This window comes from Mustela nivalis, assembly GCF_964662115.1.
Source record: "Mustela nivalis genome assembly, chromosome: 8".
NCBI classification, from domain to species: Eukaryota; Metazoa; Chordata; class Mammalia; order Carnivora; family Mustelidae; genus Mustela; species Mustela nivalis.
In genome coordinates, this window is record NC_139027.1 from 122,479,354 (window position 1) to 122,504,015 (window position 24,662).

At 53.8% G+C, this 24,662-nt stretch overlaps 1 protein-coding gene across 6 annotated transcripts in view; it reads left to right on the plus strand.

The window, feature by feature from the left end:
* DLGAP4 (DLG associated protein 4) overlaps window positions 1-24,662 on the plus strand; it is a gene marked incomplete at its 5' end in the record, with an annotated part of 196,418 nt that overhangs the window by 112,260 nt on the left and 59,496 nt on the right. For 3 of the 6 annotated variants that reach the window (XM_082746234.1, XM_082746230.1, XM_082746233.1), the window contains 4 exons: window positions 2,063-2,304; window positions 4,840-4,954; window positions 7,559-7,609; window positions 10,432-10,672. In XM_082746234.1, coding sequence (XP_082602360.1) covers window positions 2,063-2,304; window positions 4,840-4,954; window positions 7,559-7,609; window positions 10,432-10,672 — 649 coding nt within the window. Of the gene's footprint in view, window positions 1-2,062; window positions 2,305-4,839; window positions 4,955-7,558; window positions 7,610-10,431; window positions 10,673-17,529; window positions 18,827-24,662 lie in introns of those variants that run through there. The other 3 variants (XM_082746239.1, XM_082746237.1, XM_082746235.1) reach the window with 3 other exon arrangements.

The following is a 24,662-nucleotide window of genomic DNA, read 5'->3' on the forward strand; positions in this document are numbered from 1 at the left end:
GTGATGGAGATCAGCATGGAGGGCTGTAGGAGGCACTAACCCAGCTTGGGGGACTAACTTTCTCCTCCCAAGTGTTAATGTTTATTGAGGAGCTTAATATGCACTTTGCAAAGCCACACTCCCGGAAAGCAGCAGAAGGCTCAGCGACATCTCTGTTGCTATGCATTTCCCTGGGGCCCTCGAGAGCAAAGCCAGGGGCTAAGAGCTGAGTGTGGCTCCTGGGGCAGAACCCAAGCTGTGGGTGGAAGTTACAGGAAGCAGATTTCAGTACCCACCAAGATGGAAGGGGCTGCTTCTGTAGGTAGTGAGCCCTTCATCCCGGGGGGTGTGCCAGCACAGGCCTGGCCAGCCTTTGGGAACACATTAGATGCATTTTGAACCAGATGAACATCAAACGCTGACAAAGCCCCAAGCTCTTGTCATGCTATATAAAAATTCCAAAGATGGTGAAACTATGGGGGAAAAGCTATTTTTTTTCAATAGAAGGAAAATGGAAATCTAGGCAGTATTTTATATATTTAAGGCTTTTGTGGCTCTCAATCCAATTCCTTAGTTTAGAAACATCAGAGAGGGTGTTGTGTGACCTGGCTCCCTCTCAGAATGCTGTGGTTTGGTCTGATCATGTGAAAAATGCTTCAGAAACACATGAAAGGGAGTCTCTGTGGGCCCTGGGGTTTGTGCTTTCTGCTTGGGTCATGGGAGGTGGGGGGTGGGTGCTGGGGTAGCAACAGGTTTTAAGCAGGAATATCAAAGGGCACCTTCCCAAGGGGCAGGTGGAGCCAGGGAAGATGGACTAGCAAATGGTTTGGGAGGTAGAATGTGTGGGCCCTAGTGACCAGCTGGGCAGTTAGCTGGGGGGGTGGGTAACGGGGTTCTGGGGTGGGAGTCCCAGACTGGGACCATCCCTCAGCTGAGAACTGGTCACTGGCAATATGGGCATCTAGAAGGACACGGCATCTGTGTGCATTTTGTATGTGGTGAAGAATGGTGATGCTGTGTCCACTGAGAAATGTGTGTCACCCGGGCCTCGGTGATGAAGGGTGTTGAACCTAGCGGGGGTGTGCACTCTGTATGTGTCGAGGCAAAGACGCGGTGAGATGGGGACAGGCTGCAGTGTTCCCGCATTGCGGTGATGGCTGCTGTGTTCGGTGGGGGGTGGTGCGAGTATGTTCTGGGTTCACGTTGTGTACTTGTCCAGGGGCGCGCAGTAATGAGTGGCTGCTGTGGGCGTGTCCTTGGTGAGATGGGGGCGGGGAATGTACGTTTGCTCTCTGAGATGTGTGCACCTGGCAAGTTGTGTTCACTCTGTGCTTGGGCTGAGAGACCTAGTAAGTGCTAAGATGTGTGGGATCTTTCATCATGGGGTGAATGTCCACTGTGTATACCTGTCAGATGGCAAAACAGCCCTTTTTCCAGGTCACCACCTGGGTGGCAGCCCCTTCCCACCGGCCTCCGCACCTCTGTGCCTGGGCTTACCCACTAGTAAGGGATACAGGATGTCCATTGGCTCCAAGGACCCTGCCCCTTTACTACTGTGCTGGAGTCCTCTGACCAGTCCTCCCTATCCCTACCCCCATCCTAGGACAGGATCTTGGTGCCAGGTCTGAGGGCCTCAGTCTGGTCTGATGTTCTCATCTGTGTGGTGGGATCATAAGCCGTCCTCTAAGATAGCAGGGTGACGTGATGGGAACACAGTGGGTGCTCAGAAAAGGAACTGCAGTGGACAGCAACTGTGATCTTACAGCCTGAGCGGTTTTGCTGGGGCACACCCACCCTGGGATCCGTGCAGAAATCTGAGGTCTTAAGAGAGGCGAGGATTTGCTTGAGACCACACAGTGAAGCCGTGGCCGAGCCGGCTCTGGAACTCAAGTATCCTTCCCAGCCCCCGGTTCTGCCCTGCTGCTGGGTGGCTTCAACAGCAGTACCCATCACGGAAGGCTGAAACTGTCCGAGGCAGAGAGCGGGGGCGCTTCAGGGCCCCGAGTACCGCTCTGCGATGTGCGCTGCGCCCCCCCCCCCGATCCCGCCCTACGCTCGCTGAGGTCTGTCCGCCCATCCTCAGGTGCCCGGCGGCGGCGGCGAGTGGAGCACCGCGCTGCTGTCCCCGCGCGAGGCGGACGCCGCCGCCGAGGGCCCCATCCCGTGCAGGCGCATGCGCAGCGGCAGCTACATCAAGGCCATGGGCGACGAGGACAGCGACGAGTCCGGCGGCAGCCCCAAGCCCTCACCCAAGACGGCAGCACGGCGCCAGAGCTACCTGAGGGCCACGCAGCAGTCGCTGGGAGAGCAGAGCAACCCCCGCAGGTGAGCGCGCAGCCCCGCTACCTAGAGCCCCGCCCACAGGCTAGCCCGGCCCCCCCCGGAGCTCCGCCTCCCGGGATTGCGGCTCGGGAGTCCGAGTCAGGTCCTGGGAGGTCTCCCAAGTTCCGCCTGCTGGGAGCCCCGCCCACAGGCTAACCTGCCGGGTTGGAGGCCTCCCAGCCCTCCGCACGGGAGCTCTACGGAAAAGGCTCCTCCGCTCACTGGCCGGGCTAGTCCCTAGGTGAGCTCCTCACAGGTATGTCCCACCTCTGGGAACCTCGCTTTCCTGCTCTGTGGCCCCCTAGGAAAGCCCCGCCCCAAAGGTGAATCCTGCCTCACAGCCTCAGATCCAGGTGAACTCGGGCTCCCAGTGATCTAGGCTCCCTAGGTAAACCCGGCCTTAGCTTAGCCTTCTCCCTGAGATCCTTGTCCTTAGGTTGGCCCTTCGTTTGACGAGTTGACTCTGGAGAGCCCCGCCATTTGGTGAACCATCCCATAAGCCCCCCACAGTTAAACCCTGACCAGCAGTGAGTCTCTTCCTTTGGCAAACAATAAGGAGAGTCTCTCTAGAGTGGCTGGCTGTGTCCCCAGGAGGCACATCACCACGTGAGTTCCATTCCCACAGGGGAACCGGGCCAGGGAACCCTCTTCTTCCGATTAGGAGAACCTTGCCCCTAGTGATCCCACCACCTGTACCAACAAGGTACTTACTGCAGGGGGGAAGGCCAGAGCCCCCTCCGCCCTTGCGCCTGTAATTGATCCCTGTGGTGAGCTCCGAGACTGGGGAGGAGAGTGTATCCGGAAGTCAAAAGCTGGTGAAGAGCCTTCACCTGTTCCCTCACCCTGCCTGGAATTTCACCGTCAAGCCCTTTCCCGTTGCTTTAAGACTTAAAAGAGTTAATGAAATTATGAACAAATGAGATGCATGCACGCAGAGAGCAACAATTAAAATGTTAGAGAAAGGTGAGGCTTTCACATGCAGAAGTCACTGTGGGGATCAGAACAGAAAAGAATGAGAGGAGGAAAAAAACGTTACAGAAAGCCCATCATCAAGTACAAAACAAGTAAAACTTAGTAGGAGGGGTTCAAAGTTCTTTGAGGAAAAGAAACAAAAGTAAGTCAGAAACAAAAAGAAGAGTTAAGGAAACAAGCTTAGTCCTAGTTCCTAAACTACGGGGGCCAAGAGTCAAGACATCTAGGAGGAGGGGGTCTGGGAGGACCTTGACAGAGGAAAGAGAGCAGGTAAGGTGACAGAGCACTGAGGCAGGGAGAGGCAAGGAGGAGCAGGGAGGGGAGTTTCCTTGTGACAGGGAATTGCTTAAGGGATGCACAGGGGGACAGAAGGTGGGGAATGGCCTCCAGGTGGGAATTCAGGACATCACTGGCCCGTCCCAGATCTTCCCCTCTCTGAGCCTCAGTTCCCCATCTTTAAGTGCGGGGGCTAAGGTGGATGATCTTTAAGACCTCTTCTAGTCCTGGAAGCACTTCCATGAATGACCAGTGTGCACTGAGGTAGGGGAGAGGAGTGCGGGACCCAGGCCCAAACCTTGAATGAGAGGGAATAAATAATAATAGTAACTATAGTAATGGGCGCCATCTGTTAGCACTTGCCGCACTCTGGGCTCTGTGCCTGGCCCAGTGCACTTCAGTGTGATTCCAAATCCTCATCACGGCCCCAAGCAGGCAGGCCACTTTGTAGGTGAGGAAACTGAGACATAGGCAAGGGGGTCGTGACTTGCCCAAGGTCACCCACTGAGGAAACTCCATTCCAATCCAAGCCCACCTATGGCAAGGCCTGGGCTGTTGGGTGCTTGGATTTTAACCCCAGAGCAGTGGGGTTAAAACTCACTGCACTGCCTGCTGGGAGCCCCGCCCACAGGCTAACCTGCCCCATTGGAGACCTCCCTGCTCTACCGTCAGGTGGGCGCTCCTGGAATGTCTCCTCCACTCTCACAGGCTCCCTCACTGGCCAGCCTAGTGAGGGAGAAACCCAGGGTCAGGGAGGTGTGAGAAAAATTGAAGAGCAGGAGCCGTGAGAAGTGGTGTCTTTGGGGGCCTGGTGGGAGTTACCCGGATATTGTGTTGAAACTGATGTACTTTGGGCAGCTCCAGCCTGAGATCAAGGCTGTGAGCCTTGACCTCCCTCCCCTGTCCAGCCATTGGAATTGCCCCAGACCTGTCGGGGGAGGGGGCTGTAGAATCGGGCTGGCTTCGGAAGCAAGGGTTGAAATGGTTAAAAGTGAGCTTGTGCTGCCACCTCGTGGCTACGGTAGAGATGACAGGTGAAAAAGACCCGCCTCCTCCAGAGTCAAGTCTCCTCCAGAGTCAAGTCAGAGAGCTGAGAGCTCTCCCCTTGCTCAGTGCCCCTAACCCACCCCTCCACCCCATCTTCACCCCTCCCAACACTACACAGGCTGGCAGTGACTTCCATTTTTCCCTCTGCACTCGATGACCTTGGCCATTCTTTCCTGGTCTGAGCCTGTTTCTCGGGCTGAACAATGGGTGGGCTGAGCCCTGTCTGCTCCCCACCTTCCCCAGGAGTCTGGACCGCCTGGATTCCGTGGACATGCTGCTGCCCTCCAAGTGTCCCAGCTGGGAAGAGGACTACAACCCTGTCAGCGACAGCCTCAACGACTCCAGCTGCATCAGCCAGGTGAGGGTGGCGGCTAGCCAGGACAGTGAGCTTGGAAGAGCCCAGCTCCCACCCAGGAGGACAGACATCCAGGCCCAGCCCCTGGCGAGTGGTCCCCAGATGTCTTCACTGTGCTTCTGTTTGGTCTTTGTTCCCATAGCTGCCTGTGTACATATGTCTGTCCCACTGACTGTCCTGTGGCTGGAGAGTGGTCAGGGAACCTGGCATGTGGTGGCCTGAGCTGAGGGCCCTGAGGGAGGAGCCACACCACTGCTATAGACCCAGGAGCCTTGAAGATAGAGAACTGGAGACCTGAGCTTGAGTCCCAGTCTTGTCACCGAGAGTATGAACTCAGGACAAGTCACTCCCTCCCTGAGCCTCAGTTTCCTGATTTACACAGAAGGGTGGTAATTCCTATTTCAAAGCATTATGAGGAATTGAGATAGGAATGTAGTGTTCTCAGCAAAGGGTAGCTAACTTTATGGTTCTTATTGCTGTGTTGCTGTATGACCTTGGGAAAGTTGCTTCTCCATTCTGGACCTCCATGTCCCGCAGGCTCAGAGGAAAGTTGGACTTCCAAGGTTTAGGCACCCCTGCCACTAACATCGATTAGCACGCTGTGCTGAACTTTTCTTTCTCTTAACTCCCAGGTTCTTGAACCCTCACAGCCATGTCCAGGGATGGGTGTGATTATTTATATCCCCATTTCACAGATGAGGAAACTGAGGCTCAGCTGGGTGAGATCACACAGCAAGGAGGAGGCAGAGCTGGGCGGAGGTCCAGGGCTGTCAGTCATACAACAGGACTCCAGCCCCCGCCATGTGCCCAGTACTTTGGGGTTGGCAAAGGGAAGACCAGCCAAGTATCAAGGGCTCCCCCTAGGGTGTGGATGGGGAGATGAGGCCCAGAGAGGGCAACACCTGCTAGGAGTAAAAGAGTGGGGCAGGCGAGGCCCCAGGTGCAGCCCGAGCCTCCTTTCTGGGCAGAGACAGGCCCCAGGGCCCACTGTGTGTAGCCCCACTGCCCGGGCTAATACACTGCTTAGAACTGGAAAGCTTTGGGATCCCCTCCCCTCACCACTCCACTGTCCTCATCTGGCCATAGCATCCCCCCCTGGAGTCCCCAGACCCCTCAGCACTGTCATTCCCAGACCAAGGAGACTGACTTCAGACTTGGGGAGGAGTAGAGTACCCCAGCCTGGGACTCTGTCCCTGCCGCCCTCATGCAGGCCCCACCAAGGCTTCTGGGCTCCAGGCCTGCCACCTGCTCTGTGTTCCCAATGGCCATAGGGAGCTTGTGAAGGATGTGAGGCAGATCACACCATGTCCCTGCTCTAAACCCTCTGTAGCTCCCGCCTGCCCGCAGTGAAGGCCAGACTCCTTACTCAGCGGCGTGTGGGCCTGCCTCTCTCTCATGTGGGATCTCAGATGCTCTGTCCCCTGTCCTGCTGCAGCCACACTGGCCTCCTCGCACACCTCACACACCTTACTGTTTCTTCTCTCAGGAGCACCCCTCTCTCAGATCTTTGCTCAGCTGATTTTTCTGTGTTTCTGGTCTTGATTCAAATGTCACCTCAGGGGGACCTGCCCTGTCACTTGTTGAAAGGAGCCCCCAGGACACTGTTCCCTTACCCTGCTTAATTTACTTGACAGCACCATTACTGTCAGGAGTTATAGCTGCTTATTTAATTGATGTCTGTCTCACTCTTAAGACTGGGTGCTCCCTGCAGGTGGGGAGCTTGCCGTGTGGTTCCCTGTACTGTCCTGGTCCTCAGCACGTAGCACAGGGCACATGGGAGCCTTCTGAATGGATGGCTTCCCTCCCTGTGTCTCCTATCCTACCGTGTTCTTTTGTTTCTCAGTCTTCTGTCTTTGTATCTGTCTCTGTTTTTCTTTCCCCTCATTCACATTTTTTTCTGACTCCTTCTAGTCAGTACCACAGCCATGTTTCTCTCTGTCTTTCTCTCACACACCCCATCTTCACCTCTGCCTGGCCCCGGCATCTGGAACACTTTTGTTCTTTGGCTGTACATAAAGGCCCATGGAATCAGCCAGGCTGGGGACCCCAGCAGGTCTATGCTATTATCCCCTGCCCAGCCCAGCTCTCTCCTAGGCCAGGGTCCTCTGAGCCCTCAAACCCTCACCTCCAGAAGCTTGAGTGACCTGAGCCACATATGTGGTCCTAGAATCAGAGATATCCCAGCTCTGACTGGGTCTCCGAGGCCTTGACTCCTGCCAGAAGCAGCCTCCCTCCCACCAGGCCGTGGACTATGTGGGCCCTGACCAGGGAAGAGAAGGCTTTGGGCTCTGGGTCTAATCTGTAGATCCAGGAGTTGGGGGGACTGCCTGCCTGGGTGAGAGGCAGTAGACTGGGCATCCCCCAGGGGCCAGAACAAAAGAAAGATGTAGAAAGAGCAGAGTATAAATCCTCAGTAGCACCCAGCTCCAGAAGGGGTAAGTCTCCCATCTGTGGAGGAAGCTAAGTGAGACCACCTGGCAGACTAGGCCTCAGCCAGTCTGGGGAAGATGTTAGGCCAGCCAGCCAGCCTCTTGTAGCCAAGTCTGAATACCCTACCCCAGCCCCCAGCCTTGGTCTCCCCATAACCCTCCCCTCTCTTTCCTGCAGATTTTTGGACAGGCCTCCCTGATCCCCCAGTTGTTTGGCCATGAGCAGCAGGTCAGTATGTTTGCCCTTCTCTCGTACCCCAATTCCAGAGCCCAGGGCTGGGTCTGAGACCTGGCATCTGAGTGGTCCCAGCCCCTGGCCCTGGCAGGAACCAGCAGAGCCCGCACCAGGGAAGGCACCACCGGTGAGCATGGAGTCGAGGCTCACACTCTGCCCTGACCTCTCCCTCACTGACCCTTTCACTTCACTTTTCTGTGCCTCAGTTTCCTCTTTTAAAAAATGGAAAAGAATGGGCTAGGTCTCGTGGATAGGGCAAGAAACAATCCCAGAGTAAAGGAAAGTGGACCCTGGGAATCTTCTAGCTAGAGAGACTGTTCTCTTTGGACACATTGGCAGCTGGGGGCTGGTGGTATTGGCCTCCAGGTCCCAGATCCCAGATCCCCTAATGTTTCTCCTTTAAGGATGTTGGAGTGTTGGCATGAACACAGAGACTTTTCCATTTTACAAAACTTGGTGGGGGTAAAGCTGCTCATGGTACGCTGTCTGTTTGCCCTACGGGTGCCCCTTCCTGTGCACACACACCCTGCCCGAGAAGAGACCCTCTCCTCCTTCCCAAGCCCCAGCTCCCGAGACCAGAAAGAGAGGCTGAAAGGGGCTCCAAGCTCACCCCCTCATTGTGGCCAGGAGTAGACAAGGAACCTGTCCAAGGGGCGGGATGAAGATTGGCCCCTCCTCTCCTGATGCTAGCTGTGGCAGGCTTATGTGCCTCCCACGTTCATGTCATAGTTCTTCTCAAACACATTATTCGGGAAGGTCTTTGGGGAGCCCCCAGGGGGCCAGTGCCCTCTTCCTCCCCTAATGTCCACAGGCTTGTGGTAAGGATGTGATGTGTTAACATACAAAATCCCAACGAGTTCCCTGCCCACAGTATGTCCTCAGTGATATGCATACCAACAGCTCTGACCAGCTGGCCTCAGCTCTCAGGGCTTGGAAGCATCTTAACCAGTACTTACAAATCCTTGCCCTCACCCCACAGAGCCCTCTCTAAGAATAGGGATAGGTCACCTGGTACTTAGTCTCCTGACACTGTTCCCAGCATGGGATAGGAATGATCTTATTTAATCTCGACAGCAACCTTAGGAAATTTGGTCTACAGTTAGCCCTTAATTTATAGATGGGGAAACTGAGGCACAGAGCAGTTAAGTGACGTGCCCCCATTCATATTGCAAGGAAGTGATGGACCCAGGTTGAAACTCCGGCAGTCCTGTTCCAGAGCTGTGGCATGCCTGCAGTCGCAAAGCAAGACCTTATTGCCCTTGGCAATCACAGGGGCTCCTCGGTGTACTTCAGGTCACAGCCAAGGAGGATAAACGCCTGTCTCTTTCAAACCCACTCCAAATGAATGTTGGGTATACCTCATGGCCTACATTTTAATTTATCAGTGTTGTCTGACAGAACTTTCTGTGAAGACGGAGATGTTCTGTCCTACACGCTTTCTCATGAGGTGGCATAAGCAAGTGAAACATAGCTAGTGTGGCTAAGGAACTGAATTTTTTTGTTTAATTTTAATTAGTTTAAAACCTAAAGAGCCACACATGGTTAGTTGCTACCATATTGGACAGCACAGATTTAGACTTTTCCAAATAGATATGCTCCCAACTGGGTGATGATCCGTCTAGTCATTTTACCTGATGCAGTGCCAGGCATTTCATTTAGGTAGGAAACCTACCTGACCTCTGACCCAGAGGGTGGTGAGACCTGGATGCCACACCAGCAGAGCAGGCCCCAAGAACAGCTCCATCTTTCTTCCACATGGTGCTCAGTCAACTTCTGTCCCTGCCCTTCTTGCCCTGGCCTCCCCTCAGGACCTCCAGTCAGGGTCCATCCTTTGCTTGCCAACTCCTCAGCTTATGCTCTGTGGTCTCCAGTTGCCATCATGGCTAAGACCTGGGTCAAACATACCCTTCCAGAACCCTTAGAGAGTATATGTGTGGCAGGCTGCTGTATGCTCACACTCTCAGTTGCAGATCTATAGGATCTTGGATGGCCATCTCTAGAGAGACACTTAGAAACCATCTAGATAACGTTGAACTAGGTGTGAGATGACAAATAGCAGACGTGTCACCATTCTCCACACTGCATACATATCACCATTCTCAATACTGCCCTTGGCAGACATCACTAATCAATCCTCACCACCTCTCAGTTACCATTCTCTATAACACCCTTGGCAGACATCACTAATCAATCCTCACTGCCACTACCCTCATTCCAGTTTTATCTTCTCTTACCAGATTATGACGTCAACTTCATCTCAGGCCTCTGCCTCTGTCCCAGACTCCCTTCCCAACATTCATTCTCTACTCCAGGGCTAGATTAATCCTCCTTAAATTCATATTTGGAGTACTGATTCAGCCACTTCCTCACTGGGTACACCTGGCAAGTATCTTTCCCTCACTGGCCCTCCGTTTCTTTGCTTGTGAAAGTAAAGGAATTGGACTTTAAGCTGGTAAATTTCTAGCACACCTACTGCCACCTCCCATTCCAACATTCAAGGTAGACATTACTAATTGATTGTAGCCTTCTTTGTGGCTGAATTCAGATGTGACCTCAGGATCTATCAGTTGATCAGTTTGGACACTCAAGACCCACTAAGTATCCTTAATCAAATTTGAGGTCCGAAGAAGTGACGGGGCTGTCACTTCTTAAGGGTTCCATCCACCCACCCTATATCGTGAGCGAGATGGGAGGAAAGGGAGGGCTGACTCAAGGCCCCACTGACTCTCCAGCCCTGCTGCTGAGCCAACCACCAAGCACCCCGTCCCTCCAGAATGGGCCCTGCTGGCCCCTGACGCCCACCTTTGCCCGGCTAGGTACGGGAGGCAGATCTGAGCGACCAGTATGAGGCAGCCTGCGAGTCTGCCTGCAGCGAAGCCGAGTCTACAGCCGCCGAGGCACTGGACTTGCCGCTGCCCAGCTATTTTCGCTCCCGCAGCCACAGCTATCTGCGGGCCATCCAGGCGGGCTGCTCGCAGGAGGAGGACAGTGTCTCCCTGCAGTCCCTCTCCCCCCCGCCCAGCACTGGCAGCCTCAGCAACAGTCGCACGCTTCCGAGTGAGTACTGAGATGGGGGAGAGGGGTTGTTTTTTTGTTTCTCACGAGGGGACCCCAGGGACTGTTCCTGGTGGACTGGATGTTGGGAATTCCGGGGAAGGAGCAAAACAGGAGGCCTTGAGACTGAACTTCCCAGTAAAGGACAAACTGGAGCTCAAACAGGGGTCACAGAGGCCGGTGTCATCTCTGGCAGTAGGAGGAGGGGGTCAGAGAGGGCTCCCACTCTGGGATCCCAATCCTGGCTCAGAGCAGCCACCTGCTGGTGGGTGGGGCTCCCTGAAGCCCCACCTCCCCATTTGGATTAGTTCTGGTAGGCAAACCTATGGTGAGGTTTAGAACCCACAGGAAAGAGGATGGTGTCTGCACTGAGCCTTCTCAGCCAGCTGGATTTGCGGGTGTCTCTCTTATCCACAGAGACCACCTGTCCTTTCTGATACTTGTTGTAAGTTCTCTGGTGACAGGCTATGCATGATCAGAGCAAAAGGGAACCCTGCATCACAGACTAAACCATGAAAACCCAGACCAGGGAAAATCATAGATCATTTCTGGTTTAGTAGAGAGAGTTTCGATCTTATCCTGGCTAGCTGGTTTTCCTTTAGGAGTCTCGTTTCCTCATCTGTACACTGAGACAGAAGCCAGGCCCCAGAGAGTTCTTGGGAAGACGAGATAAGGGAGTGTTTAGGCAGGGCCTTGCGCATGGTGGGAGCTCTGATCGTTGGTGTTCAAACATGACTCTGACTTTCCTGGCAGTCAGAAGCAGTTGGGGTTGGATTGTTGTAGGAAAAGAGACATGTTTCAAGTGTTCAGCTTGTGTTTGATGTAAATAAATGAATTTAAATCCTATGCATGTTCTGTATGCAGGAAATTAGCTTATCAAATGAATGTATTTGTCTTTATGGGGGGGGGGGCAGTGCAAGAAACGACTTGTTTCCCCATTGCCTTTCCAATCCTGGGTGAGATCTGGGCAGATCCCTGAGCTTTTCCAGTCACTTTTAGACCATAAGGAATAGTCTCATTTTTAGGTATTAGGAGTCAGGCCGGGCCTCACTGCAAAGCTTCAGTGTTACCAACCTCAGATCTCACGTTTCTGCAGGTAGAGCCATGAAGCCTGCAAGAGGGAGCTGGGTGTGGTGGTCATTGTTGACTCTGTTGCTTGTTCAGTAGGGGCCGTTTCTGGTCCCTCCAGATGGCAGGGGAAGGTAGCCAGCACAGGTGCTTTTGGGTATTGGGACTTTCTGGATGACCGATGCCACACACTGGCTGTTTGCTAAGTGGTACCTTCGGAAGGCCTCACAGTGCCTCCTTCCCTGGCATGGGCAGTCCCTCTCCAGCCCACTGCTTCTTATTCCCCCTCTGCATCTCGCTCTGCTGGACCCCCTCCTCCCAACTCAGCTTCTCTTTTCAGGTCCTGCCAGGCAGGCATCTTGGGCAAAATTCTCTGATGACAACTCCGGCCCCATTTTCTCCCTTGACTCCCATTCTACCTGTGTGACAATGAGGCCCTTGTCCTGGGGAGCTCTGACAGTCTGGGCTTCACTACAGCCCTTCTTCTGGACCTGCTTTCATGGGTAACCCTGCCAGGCTCTACTTCGGAGGTCTACCAGATGCCGAGGCCCACTTCTAGGGCCTCCAAATCCAGGGGATCCCTGCCAGGTTCTCCCAGGCATCCTGCTGTATTCCCTTAGGAGCCTCAGGGAAAGGGCCAGATTCTCCCATCATCAGGCCCATTCTCTAAGCTTGAAGTAGGCCTGGGGGGACATACAGCACACCAGCAATTTTCTTCAGATAGACACTCATTCTCTAATCTTCCCCAAACCCAATCACTCATGAATAGACTAAGGATGGGTCCATGCCCCAGAACTGCTTAGGTCCCTGTATCGATCAGCTGTTGCCACAATAGCGCTGCATAACAAAGAACCACAAAATTAGTGTAGGACAACGATGAACACTTATTTCTTGCTTTTTGGGTCAGTGGGAACAGTTCTGTCCCACAACTCTCTCATCCTCCTCCTGAAACCAAAGGTCCTCCTGGGATCAGTGACCCATTCAGGGCATGTTCTTGGCAGAAGCACAAGAGAGCAAGCCTAAGGACACAAGCACATTTCAAGGCCCCTATGAATATACTATCTGCTAAAATTCCATGGGGTAAAGGAAGTCACATGACTGAGCTCAAAGACGGGGATGGAGAGGTACCCTCCTACCTTTGTGTAAGAAACTATTTCTATAGCAATGGTGTGAATACAGGGAGGGGTGAAAAATGAGGGTTGATAATCGAATCTTCTGTAGTCCACTCTCTTGGCCATATTTATTCCGTTCCTCTCACATAGAAAATACACCATTTATCCGGGACACCTGGGTGGCTCAGCTGGTTAAGCATCTCACTCTTGGTTTCAGCTCAGGTCATGATCTCAGGGTCATAAGATCGAGCCCTGAGTGGGGCTCTGCTCTCAGTTTAGAGTCTGCTTGAGCTTCTCTCCCTCCCATTCTGCCTCTACCCACGCTGGTGCGTGTGCTCGTGCATGAGCACACACACACTCTGTCTCCCTCTCGTTCTCGAATAAACATTTTTTTAAATACACTTATCCTCAAGAACCCCAAAGTCTCATCCAATCATAACAGCAGGATCTCATGATTTATGTTAGGTCTGGCTTCGGCTCCTCTTGATTGAGTAACCTAAAATCTAAGAAGAAAAAGAGACAGGGCACCTGGGTGACTCAGTTGGTTAAACGTCTGCCTTCAGCTCAGGCCATGATTCCAGGGTCCTAGGATCAAGCCCTGAATTGGGTTCCTTGCTCAGCGGGGAGCCTGCTTCTCATTCTGCCTGCCACTCCCCCTGCTTGTGCTCTCTCTCTCTCTCTTTGACAAATAAATAAGTAAAATTTAAAAAGAAAAAGAGACCCCAACCAACCACACCCACTCCGAACTGTCCTGTTTGGGTGATCCAGCAGCTGGCTTTAAATAGAGGGCTGTGGGCCTCCAATTATTCTCAGTTTGGGGGCTTTAGATCAAACAAGACACTCAAGAAAGCATCATGTAGCAACACCTCCTACCAACTCAGACGTGTGTGTACAAGTGCACCTGACATACATGAACTTGTAGACCCTTAGATCTCTGTATGATATGAAAAGTTACAAAAACACATGCATGAACATACATACATACATGAACTTGTAGACCCTTAGATCTCTGTACGATACGACATACATGAACTTGTAGACCCTTAGATCTCTGTATGATATGAAAAGTTACGAAAACACATGCACATGGATAGTCCCCACAGGTGCAATACACACGTTATGTCTACATACACCTGCATACACTCACACACATGTGTATCTCTTTCAAGACTCATGTCCCCCCCTACACCTGTGAGGAAATCATGCCCCTAGTAGATTAGAGCCACTGAAAAAATTCATCCTGACATTTACCAGGTCAGCCCTCCCTCGGGTCTCCCAGTGACCACTACATACTTGCTCATCGCTCTACCCTCCGATCCCCTCATGCTCAGCAGGTAAACCCACCTGCCTCACAGGGAAAACCAAAGCCACCAGATTTTCCCATCTGCCCAGAACTACAGCTGGTCCATGTGGAACACTTGTGCTGGGTTAGGAAAGGGCACTCCCCCCAAGACACTTAATTGCCATCTGTTGGAAAATTGTCATGATGTATAATTTTTATTAGAATAAGGTCTTTTTCTGCCATCTGCCACAGATTTGTCATGAGTATATAATTTAATTATGTCTGCCCTGTATGTGGCATCCTTAATCAGTGGAAAACTTGCACAACCATCCATGGCAGTTCTGTGCATAACCACCTCCCTCTACATAGACCCACGCCAACATGCAGGGCCACCCTGTTTCAGCCACTGTTGCCCCACAGGGGTCACCCCTACTCAGAAGTGGTCTCCTCTCCTCAGCTCTGTCTGCAGGAAGGGAGAAGTCCAGACCCCAGGTACACACACACACACACACACACACACCCCTAGGGCTGCATTGAGCCCCCAGGTTGCTGAGGGGTATGAAAGCTCTTCCACACTCGTACATGGGCACATATGGTGGGCATGTATGGATTCAGGCCATATGTGGGCAAGTGGGTGGATGTGGGCGAGGAGTGGTTAGTTATTGAGGCCGTGCGAGCCTGGAAGGGGGAGGGCCCCTCTGGAGTGGCCGTGGGCAGAGCCTGGAGCTGCCCGCCCACCCACTTAGAGCTCACCAGCTTCCCAGCTGCCAGCACCACAGCCACCACTCTTTCTCTCTCTCCCTCCCCCCTTCTGACCCAGATTCCACATTCCAGAAATAGCTCTGGCAGGTGACTGGCAGGCGGGGTCAGCTCCAGCTAGGGCGGCAGGGGAAGCAGTCTGGCTATATATATGAGACCCTCCCAGCCAAAGGACCCAACTGGAAGGGGCCACAGGGGTGCCATCCCCCCACCTCCCAGTCAGCCCCAGCCTGCCTCCTCTCCCCCTCTGGGAAAGAGGAGAAGAAAGAACAAAGAAGACTCTCCCTCCTACTCCCTCCCTCTGCCCAGCTCCCATTCGTGCTCATTCTCCTCTCCTCCCAACCTTTTGCCATCCCTTTCTTCCAGCTTCCTCTGCCCTCTCTCCCACCATCTCAGCCTTCAGTTTGCCTCCTTCAACTGCGTTCCCCTCCCCAGCCCCCCACTTCCTCCCCTCCCAGCTTCTGGCCATCCTCCCTCCCTGGCCTCCCTTTCTGCGTCTCTCCCACTCCTTCAGAACCACAAGGGAGGCTGTGGCATCCCCCAGGGGCCTGGGTAGCGCCCCCCCACTCCCACCCCCTAGCTCCTGCCAACTGTGCCCTCTGCACCAGCATGTGATTCCATGTGCATGTGTGTTTACACACATACCCACCAGGTTACACACACTGGAGGGCTCTCCCTGGCAGTCCTTGAAGCTCTAGGCTGAGCTGGGATAGCTTCCTGGCCTGGGATACATGCTTGCTCCTTACTCAGGAGTCTTGAGATCTAGTTTCCTCTGTTCTGTGTCACTCTGGGGGGTTCCAGCCCCTCCCTATGCTTCAAATTCTCCACCAATGTTGTGAGGTTTGAATTTGAGGACCCCCGCTTCCCCGCCTAAATACCTCCCATCCAAGTCATCCTCTGAGTCCCTTCTTTGTCTCCTCCCCTCTCCCCCAGAATGTTCCCAGTTTCTCCTCTGATTCACTCCCTCCTCCACAGAGGAAGGGAGGCTGACAAAATTCCAGTAAGCAGTCAACCCTCCATTCAGCCTTGTCCTCCCTCCCCCAGGCCTAGCCTTCCACAATCTCTGATTATTACACTACAGGCTCCTGTCAGATTGAACACTCCAGTTCCGGGGGTGTCAGGGCTGAGAGGAACCTCAAAGACCATTGTGTCCAGAGATTGCAAATAGACTTCAGCTCCTGTGTCATCCCTGATCCCTGGAGCCCAAGACCGAGATTTAGTTCAGCAGAGAAGTGTCCCACCATCGATTGGTGATGTCTGCTATGGCCAGAATATTTACACATATCTGACATTCCTGAATTAACCCAGTTTAACCTCTCATATGTATGCATATACACATGTGACAGAAGTCTCTCAAACTACAGCCTACAGAAGGTGAGTGTCAGGTCAAGGTCACCTGGTAGGTCAGGGAGCAGGCAAAACAATAAATAACACATATCAGTATATGATTCATTGGAAAATAGCCCACAGCAAGGGGAAGGGTTGCAGCACAAACAGGATTGTTAGGGTAGCCCTTGTTGAGAAACAGATGTTTAAGCAAAGACTTGGAGAAAGCTGGGGAGGTATGCCAGGTAGGGAGGAGAGGTCCTGGGACAGGAGGGTACCTGGTGCGTTGGAACAGGAGTGGGGTTCGGTGGGGCTGGGGCCGAGCAAAACTGAGCCTAGCGTGTCCTCAGGGGTGCCCTAAATTTTCTGAGTCAATTTAAAGATGAATGTTATGTGAATAGCACAGGTGTAGCATAGTGACTGTGAATAGGACAGGGTAAACTAATAATTTCAAAATGCTTAGCACAGTATCTGGCATCAAAACCGCTCAATAATCCTCATTTTCCTTTGTTATTATTATGCCTTTATACAAAAAAGGTTACAGTAATATCAGAAACACTGTATCATCTTATTAAGATTATTTTCTCCATTTTACATTTATTAAAGAGATGTGCAGAGAAGGTAAGGGACTTGCCTAAGTCACCCAGCAAGGCGGGTCCGGCAACAGGAGTTGGGTCTGTGGATGGCAGACGTCCTGTAGGTACAGTCTGGAGAGGTGAGGCTTTAAGGAAACGACTCCATGAGTGGGGGACTACCGGGAGAGAAATGGGGAACAGGGAGTTGCCTCGAGACAGGGGAAGGGAATAATTTAAGTCCTTAGCGCCTACTGCACGTTGACCTTCAGGGCATACTGAGTGTGCTGGTTTTCTTTTGCTGAAGAGGAATCGAAGGCTCAGGGAGGCTGAAAGAATATCTCATACAAGGTCGCGCAGTCCTGGAAAGGGTGAGGCAGGATTCGAACCCAATCGGGAGGACTCTGTCTGAGGACAGCAAAGGGAGGATGGAGAGGAGGTGCCAACTAAAAACACTTAGGACGTAGAGTCCATAGTACTTGAGGTCTAATTTGACCATGCAGGGTTGAGAAGACCGGGTCACCAGGTCAGGATGCTTGCTGGGACCCTCAGTTTCCCCCAGTGACAGCGAGGTGTCGCCACGGTGAACTAGGGCGAGCTCGTACCGCTCCTCCCCCGGCAGGGAGCATGCGTCCCGTTCCAGCTGGAACCGGTTTGGCTGGGCGGCTCGAGGGGCGGAGCTCCCGGCGCTCGGGCATGCGCGTGCCGACGTGGGCGCGCGCTCTCTCTCACCATCAGTCGGCCTGGGCGTGGGCTAGCTAAGCGCGCCCAGCGCTTGCGCACCGGCCAAGCCGCGCGCGCGCGCGCCGGGCCACGTGCCAAGCGGACTCTGCGCGTCCCCACCCTGCCCGGGAGTCCCGGGAGGCGCGCGCGCGCGGCTGACGCGGGGGGCGGGGCGGGGCGGGGTCGGCACGGGGCTTTAACACGGAGGCCCCGCCCCTCGGGCGTACAAAACCGGAGCCTCGGGCCGGGCCGCGTGAGGGAGGAGGGTGAGTGCCCGCCGCTGGCCGCAGCTGCCGCCGGCCTCGTCCGTCACTCCGTCCGTCTGTCCGGTCCACGCCGTCGCCGCCGCCTCCTCAGCCCGGACGCCCGGGGCCCGCCCAGCGCCGCCCGGAGCAGCCGCGGCCCCGCGAGGAGACGGGCGCCGCCCCCGCCCGGCCCTGCCCCCGCCCTCCTTCCCGTCTGTCCGTCCGTTCGTCCACCCGCCTGCTCGCGCTTCCGTCCTTCTGTCCGGCTGCCAGCCTTCGGGCTGGTCTCCCCGCTCCGTCCGCTTTGTCTCTCCCCGGCTCCCTGTCTCTTTGTCTCTGCCCTCGCGGTGCCTCACAGCCCCTCCCTCGCTCCCCGGTCTCCGGTCCCCCTCAAAGCGGTCCTCTCATCCCTCGGAGCCTCCCTTTCTGGGCGCCCCCATTCCTCGGGACCCGCCCTCACGGTGCCCTCCTGTTTTGGGGGGCCTTTTCTTCAGAACACCGCCCTCACTCCCCCACGACTCCTTTCTCAGCTTCCCTCACATCCTTTGGGGGTCCTCCCTTCCATCTGTCCTCAAATCCCTGCGGTCTTGCCCCTCTCTTAGCCCTCATTTCCTCGGGGTTTTTCCTCTCGGTGCCCCTCACATACGCTGGGACCTCCGAGATCCTTGGGGTCTCTCTCTTGGGACCCCCAAAAGCTCCCCAGCTCGCAGACTTCACCCCTCCCTGCTATCCCTTGGGTTGTCTCTGTGGCTGTGGCTCCTTGTTCTTTCTCAGGCCTCGGTGGCCCCCCAGTTCTGGGGGTCGGGGTCTCCCGCTTTGCTCTCACTGCCTCTGCCCCTGCATCTGTCTCAGTGGCTTCACCACTCATGGCTCTTGTGCTGAAGGCCCCCTTTTGAGCCTGTTCTTTCCCCAGGGCTCTTGGCCTCCTTGCTTTCTCTGCCCCTGCCCCCTGCCTCCCGTGCTCTCTGGTCCCTTGTCTCTCCCTTTCCCGTTTTCTGTCTCTGCCGGTCTCTGGGTCTCTGACCCCACTCTGGCCCTCATGGCTTTGTGTCTGGAGCTCTTGAAGCAATGTGAGTGGTGGGGTGTCCGGGTCGGGCTGGAGTCCGCCCGCAGGCTGGCCGCGGCGAGGCTCCATGGGGTTGGCGCTGGGGCTAGGGCTGGCGCTGGGGCAGGAGGCTCTGGAGCCTCCCAACAAAGGGGCAGGGAGGGAGGGGCCAGGCCGTCTGGCAGAGGTGGGAGTGGGGGCGCCTTCTTGCTCGGAGGCTTCTGCTTTAGTTGCTTGAGTGTGTGTGAAGGGTGCCACGGGCTGGACGTCCCGCCCGCTTGGTCCTGCATGGCCTGGCACTTTGTGATCGCTTGTGGGCAGGCCTGGGCTATTTTGGAGCTGGCAGGATGTGATATCACTTGGGTGTTTATTTAGACCCGGCTGGGGGTGGGGGCTGCGTTCTTGCCAACTTGAGTAATGAAATTTTGCAGGGGGGTGCGGCCTTTTAGGCAGCTGGACTGTAGGGTTTGTGGCCGGAGCTTTGCAGGCCACCAGCCTGGGCAGGTGAACAAGGTTATCATGCTGCTTTGGTCTTCCTGAGACTGCCAGGATGAGGGGAGAGAGTTCTTAGTCTGACCACCCTTGAGTATTCCATTGGATGATCTAAGAACCCAGGGGCTTGATTCCGCCAGCTTCAAGCTGTGTGTGACCTGTGACCTCTCCAAGCCTCAGTTTCTCCATCTGTAAAAGGAATACTTGTGCTAGTCTCACCAGGTTGTCATGAAGACCAAATGAAACGTCTGTAGACATGTGCTGTGAAGTGTTGCTGTGTCTTTGAACTGAGCCCACAGAGGGCAAGCAGCTTGTCCGGGCTACACAGCTAGTTCATGGCAGAGCTAGGACAGGGATCCAGCACCAGGACTCCCCATCCAGAGTTCTTTACCCTTTGCTCCATTTCCACCTGATTATTCAGGAATATACCTGCCCTTCCAGTGGGGCAGGGAGCAAGCGGTCCCTTATTTATAACCTGATTCCTGGTTGCTCTTTGTCAGTTTGTAAAGATAGGCAGGTGTGCAAAGCTGGATGTCTGCTCTGGGAGAAAGGTGGATTTTCCATGTTCCATCCCATTGTTTGAGGGTGGATCCTGCGTGGCCAGAGGCACTTGGGAATGAGGTCGGTCAGTTTGTGGTTGTGAACCTTGCCTGCTTTTCCTGCTTCCCTGTAGGGTGGGGGACAAAGGCCCCAGCTCAGAGAGGCTCCACAGATGGGGGGGGAGGTGTTTGCTGTCAAGGAGCCTAGGATGTCCTAGAGCTGAAGCAGATCAGCTGTTGTAGCACCCTTGTCTTATGGTTGAGGCCCAGAGAGGCCGGGGACTCCTGGTCCTATTCCATGGCACTGCCTCTAAGGAAGTCACAGTCAGGCTGGTGTCACTTCCCCACTGGTATATAATGACAATTTCCAACATCCATTGACCTCTTACTGTGGGTCCTGTGCTGGACACACTACTCGGACCACGTGCAATAGGGAGGAAGAAGGGCTTGGTCCTTGGCCTGGAAGTAGGGGGCTGGGATTCTGGGCCCCACATCGTACCCACTTTTAGGGAGGCTACTTTCTCTTGGGCTTCAGCTTCCCTATCTGTAAAATGGGAATAAGAATCTTTGTTATAAAACTGGTTCTGAAATCATAGAATCCCTAAAGAAATTCTGTGAGACAGAATGCCAGGGTTCTATTCCTGGCTATGCTAAGACGCAGTGTGACTTCAGACAAGTGTCCCCCTCTCTGTTATTCTTTCTGCAAAATGAAGGAGCCGGATAGCGTGGTCTCGTAGGTGCTTCCAGCTCTGACATTTCAGGATTCTAAGGTAACTCGGAGGCCACCTATTTGTACCTACATCTCATCTTACCTGTTGAAGGTGTGCTTGATCGCAGAACGAGAGGGAGAATTTTTTGAATGCTGCAGGGTGTGCGCTGATCATGTGTTGTGGGGTTTCAGAGGAGGGAGAGAAATCCTGTGTGGGCAGAGGGTTCAGAAAAGCTTCCAGGGGGAGGCAGTACTGAAGTTGGGCCTCTATACCAGGCATGTTCTACCTCTAAGATAAACTATTACAGGTAGTAGAATTAATGTGGGACTGAGAGCCATAAACAACTGGTGTTAACTGGTCTCCATCATTCATTCCATGTGTGATCTTGGGCAAGTTACTTTGGGCTTCAAGTTTCCTCATCTGTACTCAAGATAATCATATTTACACTACAGGATTGTGCTGAGGATTAAGTGAGATTATATATTTTAAAAATGCTGAGTACACAGTAGGCACTTAATAAATTCATCTCCCAGGGATATCTGGATCACTTTTTTCTCTGTGGGAACAAGGTAGACCCAGCTTCTCTCCACCTTCCCCCCTCCAGTGACCACCTGGGGGAGGTTCAGGTAACAAGGAGAGCACCTGACTTGTTATAGTAAACACTAAGAGTAATCCTCTAATCTCCCCGACTTGCTCTGTGAGCCATTGTGTAGTCTGTCAGGCGCTTTCCTGGCCATTGTTCCTTAGAACAGTCCTGGGAGGAAATCAGAAACTACTGGTGTTCTCTCTGCTTCACAGGTGAATGGAGAGTAGGGGGCCCAGAGAGGCCCAAGGACCTGTTCAGGGTCCCATAGCATGCCAGTGTCGGGGTGGGCTAGAGCCTAGACCTCTTGGCTTCTTCTCCCACAGCCCACAGCTTTGCTCCAGATGTGTTGCTTCTGTCTGGTAGCCTGCCCCTCAGGCCTCCTTCTCTGGGTCTGGCATCTATTCTGCAGGGGAGGGTTTGCTTGACATTTCCTCAGCCTCTGAGCTCATCCTAAACTTCAACGGGACTAGCTTGAGGCCGGGCGTGGACTGAGTCACCACCTTCCCTGGCTTTCTCATCCTGAGCAGCAGCCAGACACACCCAGAGGGCCGGAGACCTGCTGGTTGTAGGACAGCAGCATGGCAGGCTTTCCTCTCTGAAACTCAGATTGGTTCTAGAATGGCTCTCCCTGGGCTCTTAGGGAGAGGCTGCAGTGGTGGCTCCCCAGGGTGCGGGAAGCATGAGCAACATTGAACAGCTGTTGCCTGGCCTTTTGAGCTCCCAACCTTTATTTGTGCTGTACCCTCCCCCTGTGGTACTTTCTCTACCCCTCCAGGCCCGCATTGTCAAATGCCACCACCTCCTCCGGAAGTCTCTGATTGCTGCTCTCGCTCTCTCTCGAGTCAAACAGACTGTGAATTCTGCCCCAGGTCCACACTTGCTGAAAAGTGGTCACTTCCCCTCTTGGTGCCTCAGTTTCCTAATATGTATAAAAAACTCAGGTTGCTTATCTTTATAAAGCTTAGGTTCCCAGGCTCCATCCCCAGAGAGTCTCCTTCGGCAGGTCCAGGGGCAGGAATCAACTTTACAAGTCCAGCCCTCTGGAGGAGTCTGATGCAGAGATCCTGTGGGCTGCACCCTGGGAAAAGCTGAACTGAGAGTTTTCCTGGGTTTATATCACAGCTTGGCTCGTCCCCACTGTGTGACCTAGGATTGATCAACTTTCTGCACCTCTGTTTTCTTTTGTCCTGTTGGGATGGGAATCCCTTCCTCCCAGGTTGCCAGGAGGGCGAGTACTCATGTAGTAAAGGCCCCTCAAGAAATGGAAATCTTTGTGCTCTGCTTCCATTTACCACGTGTCAGGGACTGTGCTGGGTGGTTTATAGCATGATCTGACTGTGTTACTGTAGCAATCCCATGACGCAGATACCGGTATTTTCCCCCATTTTACAGATGAGGAAATTGGCTCCTCCTCATCTTTGTTTTGGGCAGGGTTGGTTGTTTCCAGAAGCAAGGTGCCCTTCCCTTGCTCAACCCTGGCAGCAGACACTGTCGGACCTGGCCAGGGTGAGGGCTGTGAAATTGAACACCTGGGCAGGAATGCAATCCAGTCGTCAACAGGAATTTAATGAGGTTGATGATGTGTGCAGGCTGAGTGCCTCTCAGATTCCCAGGTTTCCCAGTCCTGGCTGTGGCTGCTTCCTCTCCCTCAGGTTGTACTGGAATCAGCCGATTCCTTCCCCATCCACTCCTGGGAAGGAAGGCTACCTTAAAAACAAATAATATCTGTATTTTCTACAGCTAAAAGATTAATGTTTCTTGTTTCACAGTGAGGAAACAGGCCTAGGTAAGGGGAAGTACAGGGACATGCCTAGAATCCCAAACCAAGGCCATGCCAGGGCTGGGCAAGAACCATAGCCCTGTCTGCCCACCTCGGTCTTCATTTCTCTGTATCATGGGCCTGGGTTGGCCAGTGGAGAGCGGGAACACTGAGGTTTGGTTCTGGGAAGTTTTCTCATGGGGCAAGAGCAGGAGAAGTGGTCCTGAGTGTCTGGAGCTAGGGTTGGCTCAGCCTGGAGCCAGATGGGCTTGGAAAGCGCTTTCCCTCCCAGCCCTGGGCCAGGCTCTGAGAGGATGGGAAAGAACAGACAGGGCCTCTGCTCCTGGGAACTTATGGTCTGACAAGGGAGACAAGGCCTACAATTATGAGAGACTGTGTGACAGTCTATAATTAAGTGTCTGCTGAGGAAAAGCATTGTTTGAGAAGGAAGAAGTGAGTGTGTGCCAGAGGAAACAAGAGCCCTCTTGAGGGGGGCTGGATTTGCAGAGACAGAGGGTGGGGCTGACATTCTAGGGAATGGTTTGTGCAAAGGCAGGGGTGTGGAGGCTGGAAGGTAAGCATGTATTTAGGGAAACAGTGAGTGGACTGATTTTGCTGATGCATCAGGACTCTGGATGAAAATCTGGGAGGGGCCAGGAAGTTGTAGGCAGCATTGAACATCAGCGGAGAAGCAGAGGCTTTGGGGAGCCATGGACCGTTTTAGAGCAGGGGTAGCCCAAGTGGAGAATTTTCTTTTCAAGAAGGTAAATCAGGCTGGGTGAATTGGGATGAATAAAAATGGTGACAGGGAGGAAGCCTCCCAAGCATCCAGGTAAAAGAAGAGCATTAGGTGTGGGGTGGAGCCAGGAAAAGACAGTTGGGGTCGCAGAGGGTGCTGTGCCCCTCAGAGAGCCCATTCAGGGACTTAGGGGCCAGAGGGAAAGATGTTGGGTGTTGCTGCTTTGGGGGAGGAAATAATAGTCTAAGCAAATTGCTTGTACACCTGCTCTATGCCAGGCTCTCTGCCAGGGCCTCTGTGGATGCTGTCGGAAACCCTTACACCAAGTCAGAGGCAAGTGTACCCTTTTACAGATAAGGAAAATGTGGCTCAGACCCAGGGCTGACTCTCTGCAAATCCTGACTCTTCCCACAGTTCAGCTCTGGTTTTCGGAAAGGAAATTCTTATTATTAGGGTCCCAGGAATAATCTGAGCCTTCTTGCCCCTTGAAATGGGGACACACAAATACCTCCCCTAAAGCCTATAAGCCTTTACTTTCTAAAGATCTGGAGAATTGGGACTGGGTGCCCATTTAGACTTTCTTTAAGGTAGGAGAGTCAGGGAAGCAAGGGGCCTTCACATCTTCAGTCTCCTCGCCAGGCTGTGAGCAGCCTTCAGAGTCAAACCTCATACGTATCTAGTCCAACAAGGGGCACATCCGTGACTAAGTCCATTGGGGTTCTCAGCCAGCCGCCACCAGAGAGGGTGTTCCTTTGCCCAGCCAGAGGAATCCACCACCCACAAAGGCAGGAAGGGACTTGTCCCAGGTTGCTCTTGGCATTGGAGAGTCAGGTGATGGAGCCCAGTTCCCATTTCCCGGGCTGCAGCCAGGGGTACCTCCTGGGCAGAGAGAAGGGGAAGGGAACCGGTCCTTACTAAGTGGCTTCCGTGGGAGGCCACAAGGGTTGGTCCCAGTGTGCAGGTAGGAAATGGATGGCTTGGCCAGTCATTCTCCTCTGCGTGTCCCCCTGAGCTGGGCCTTGGGTCATGAGGCAGA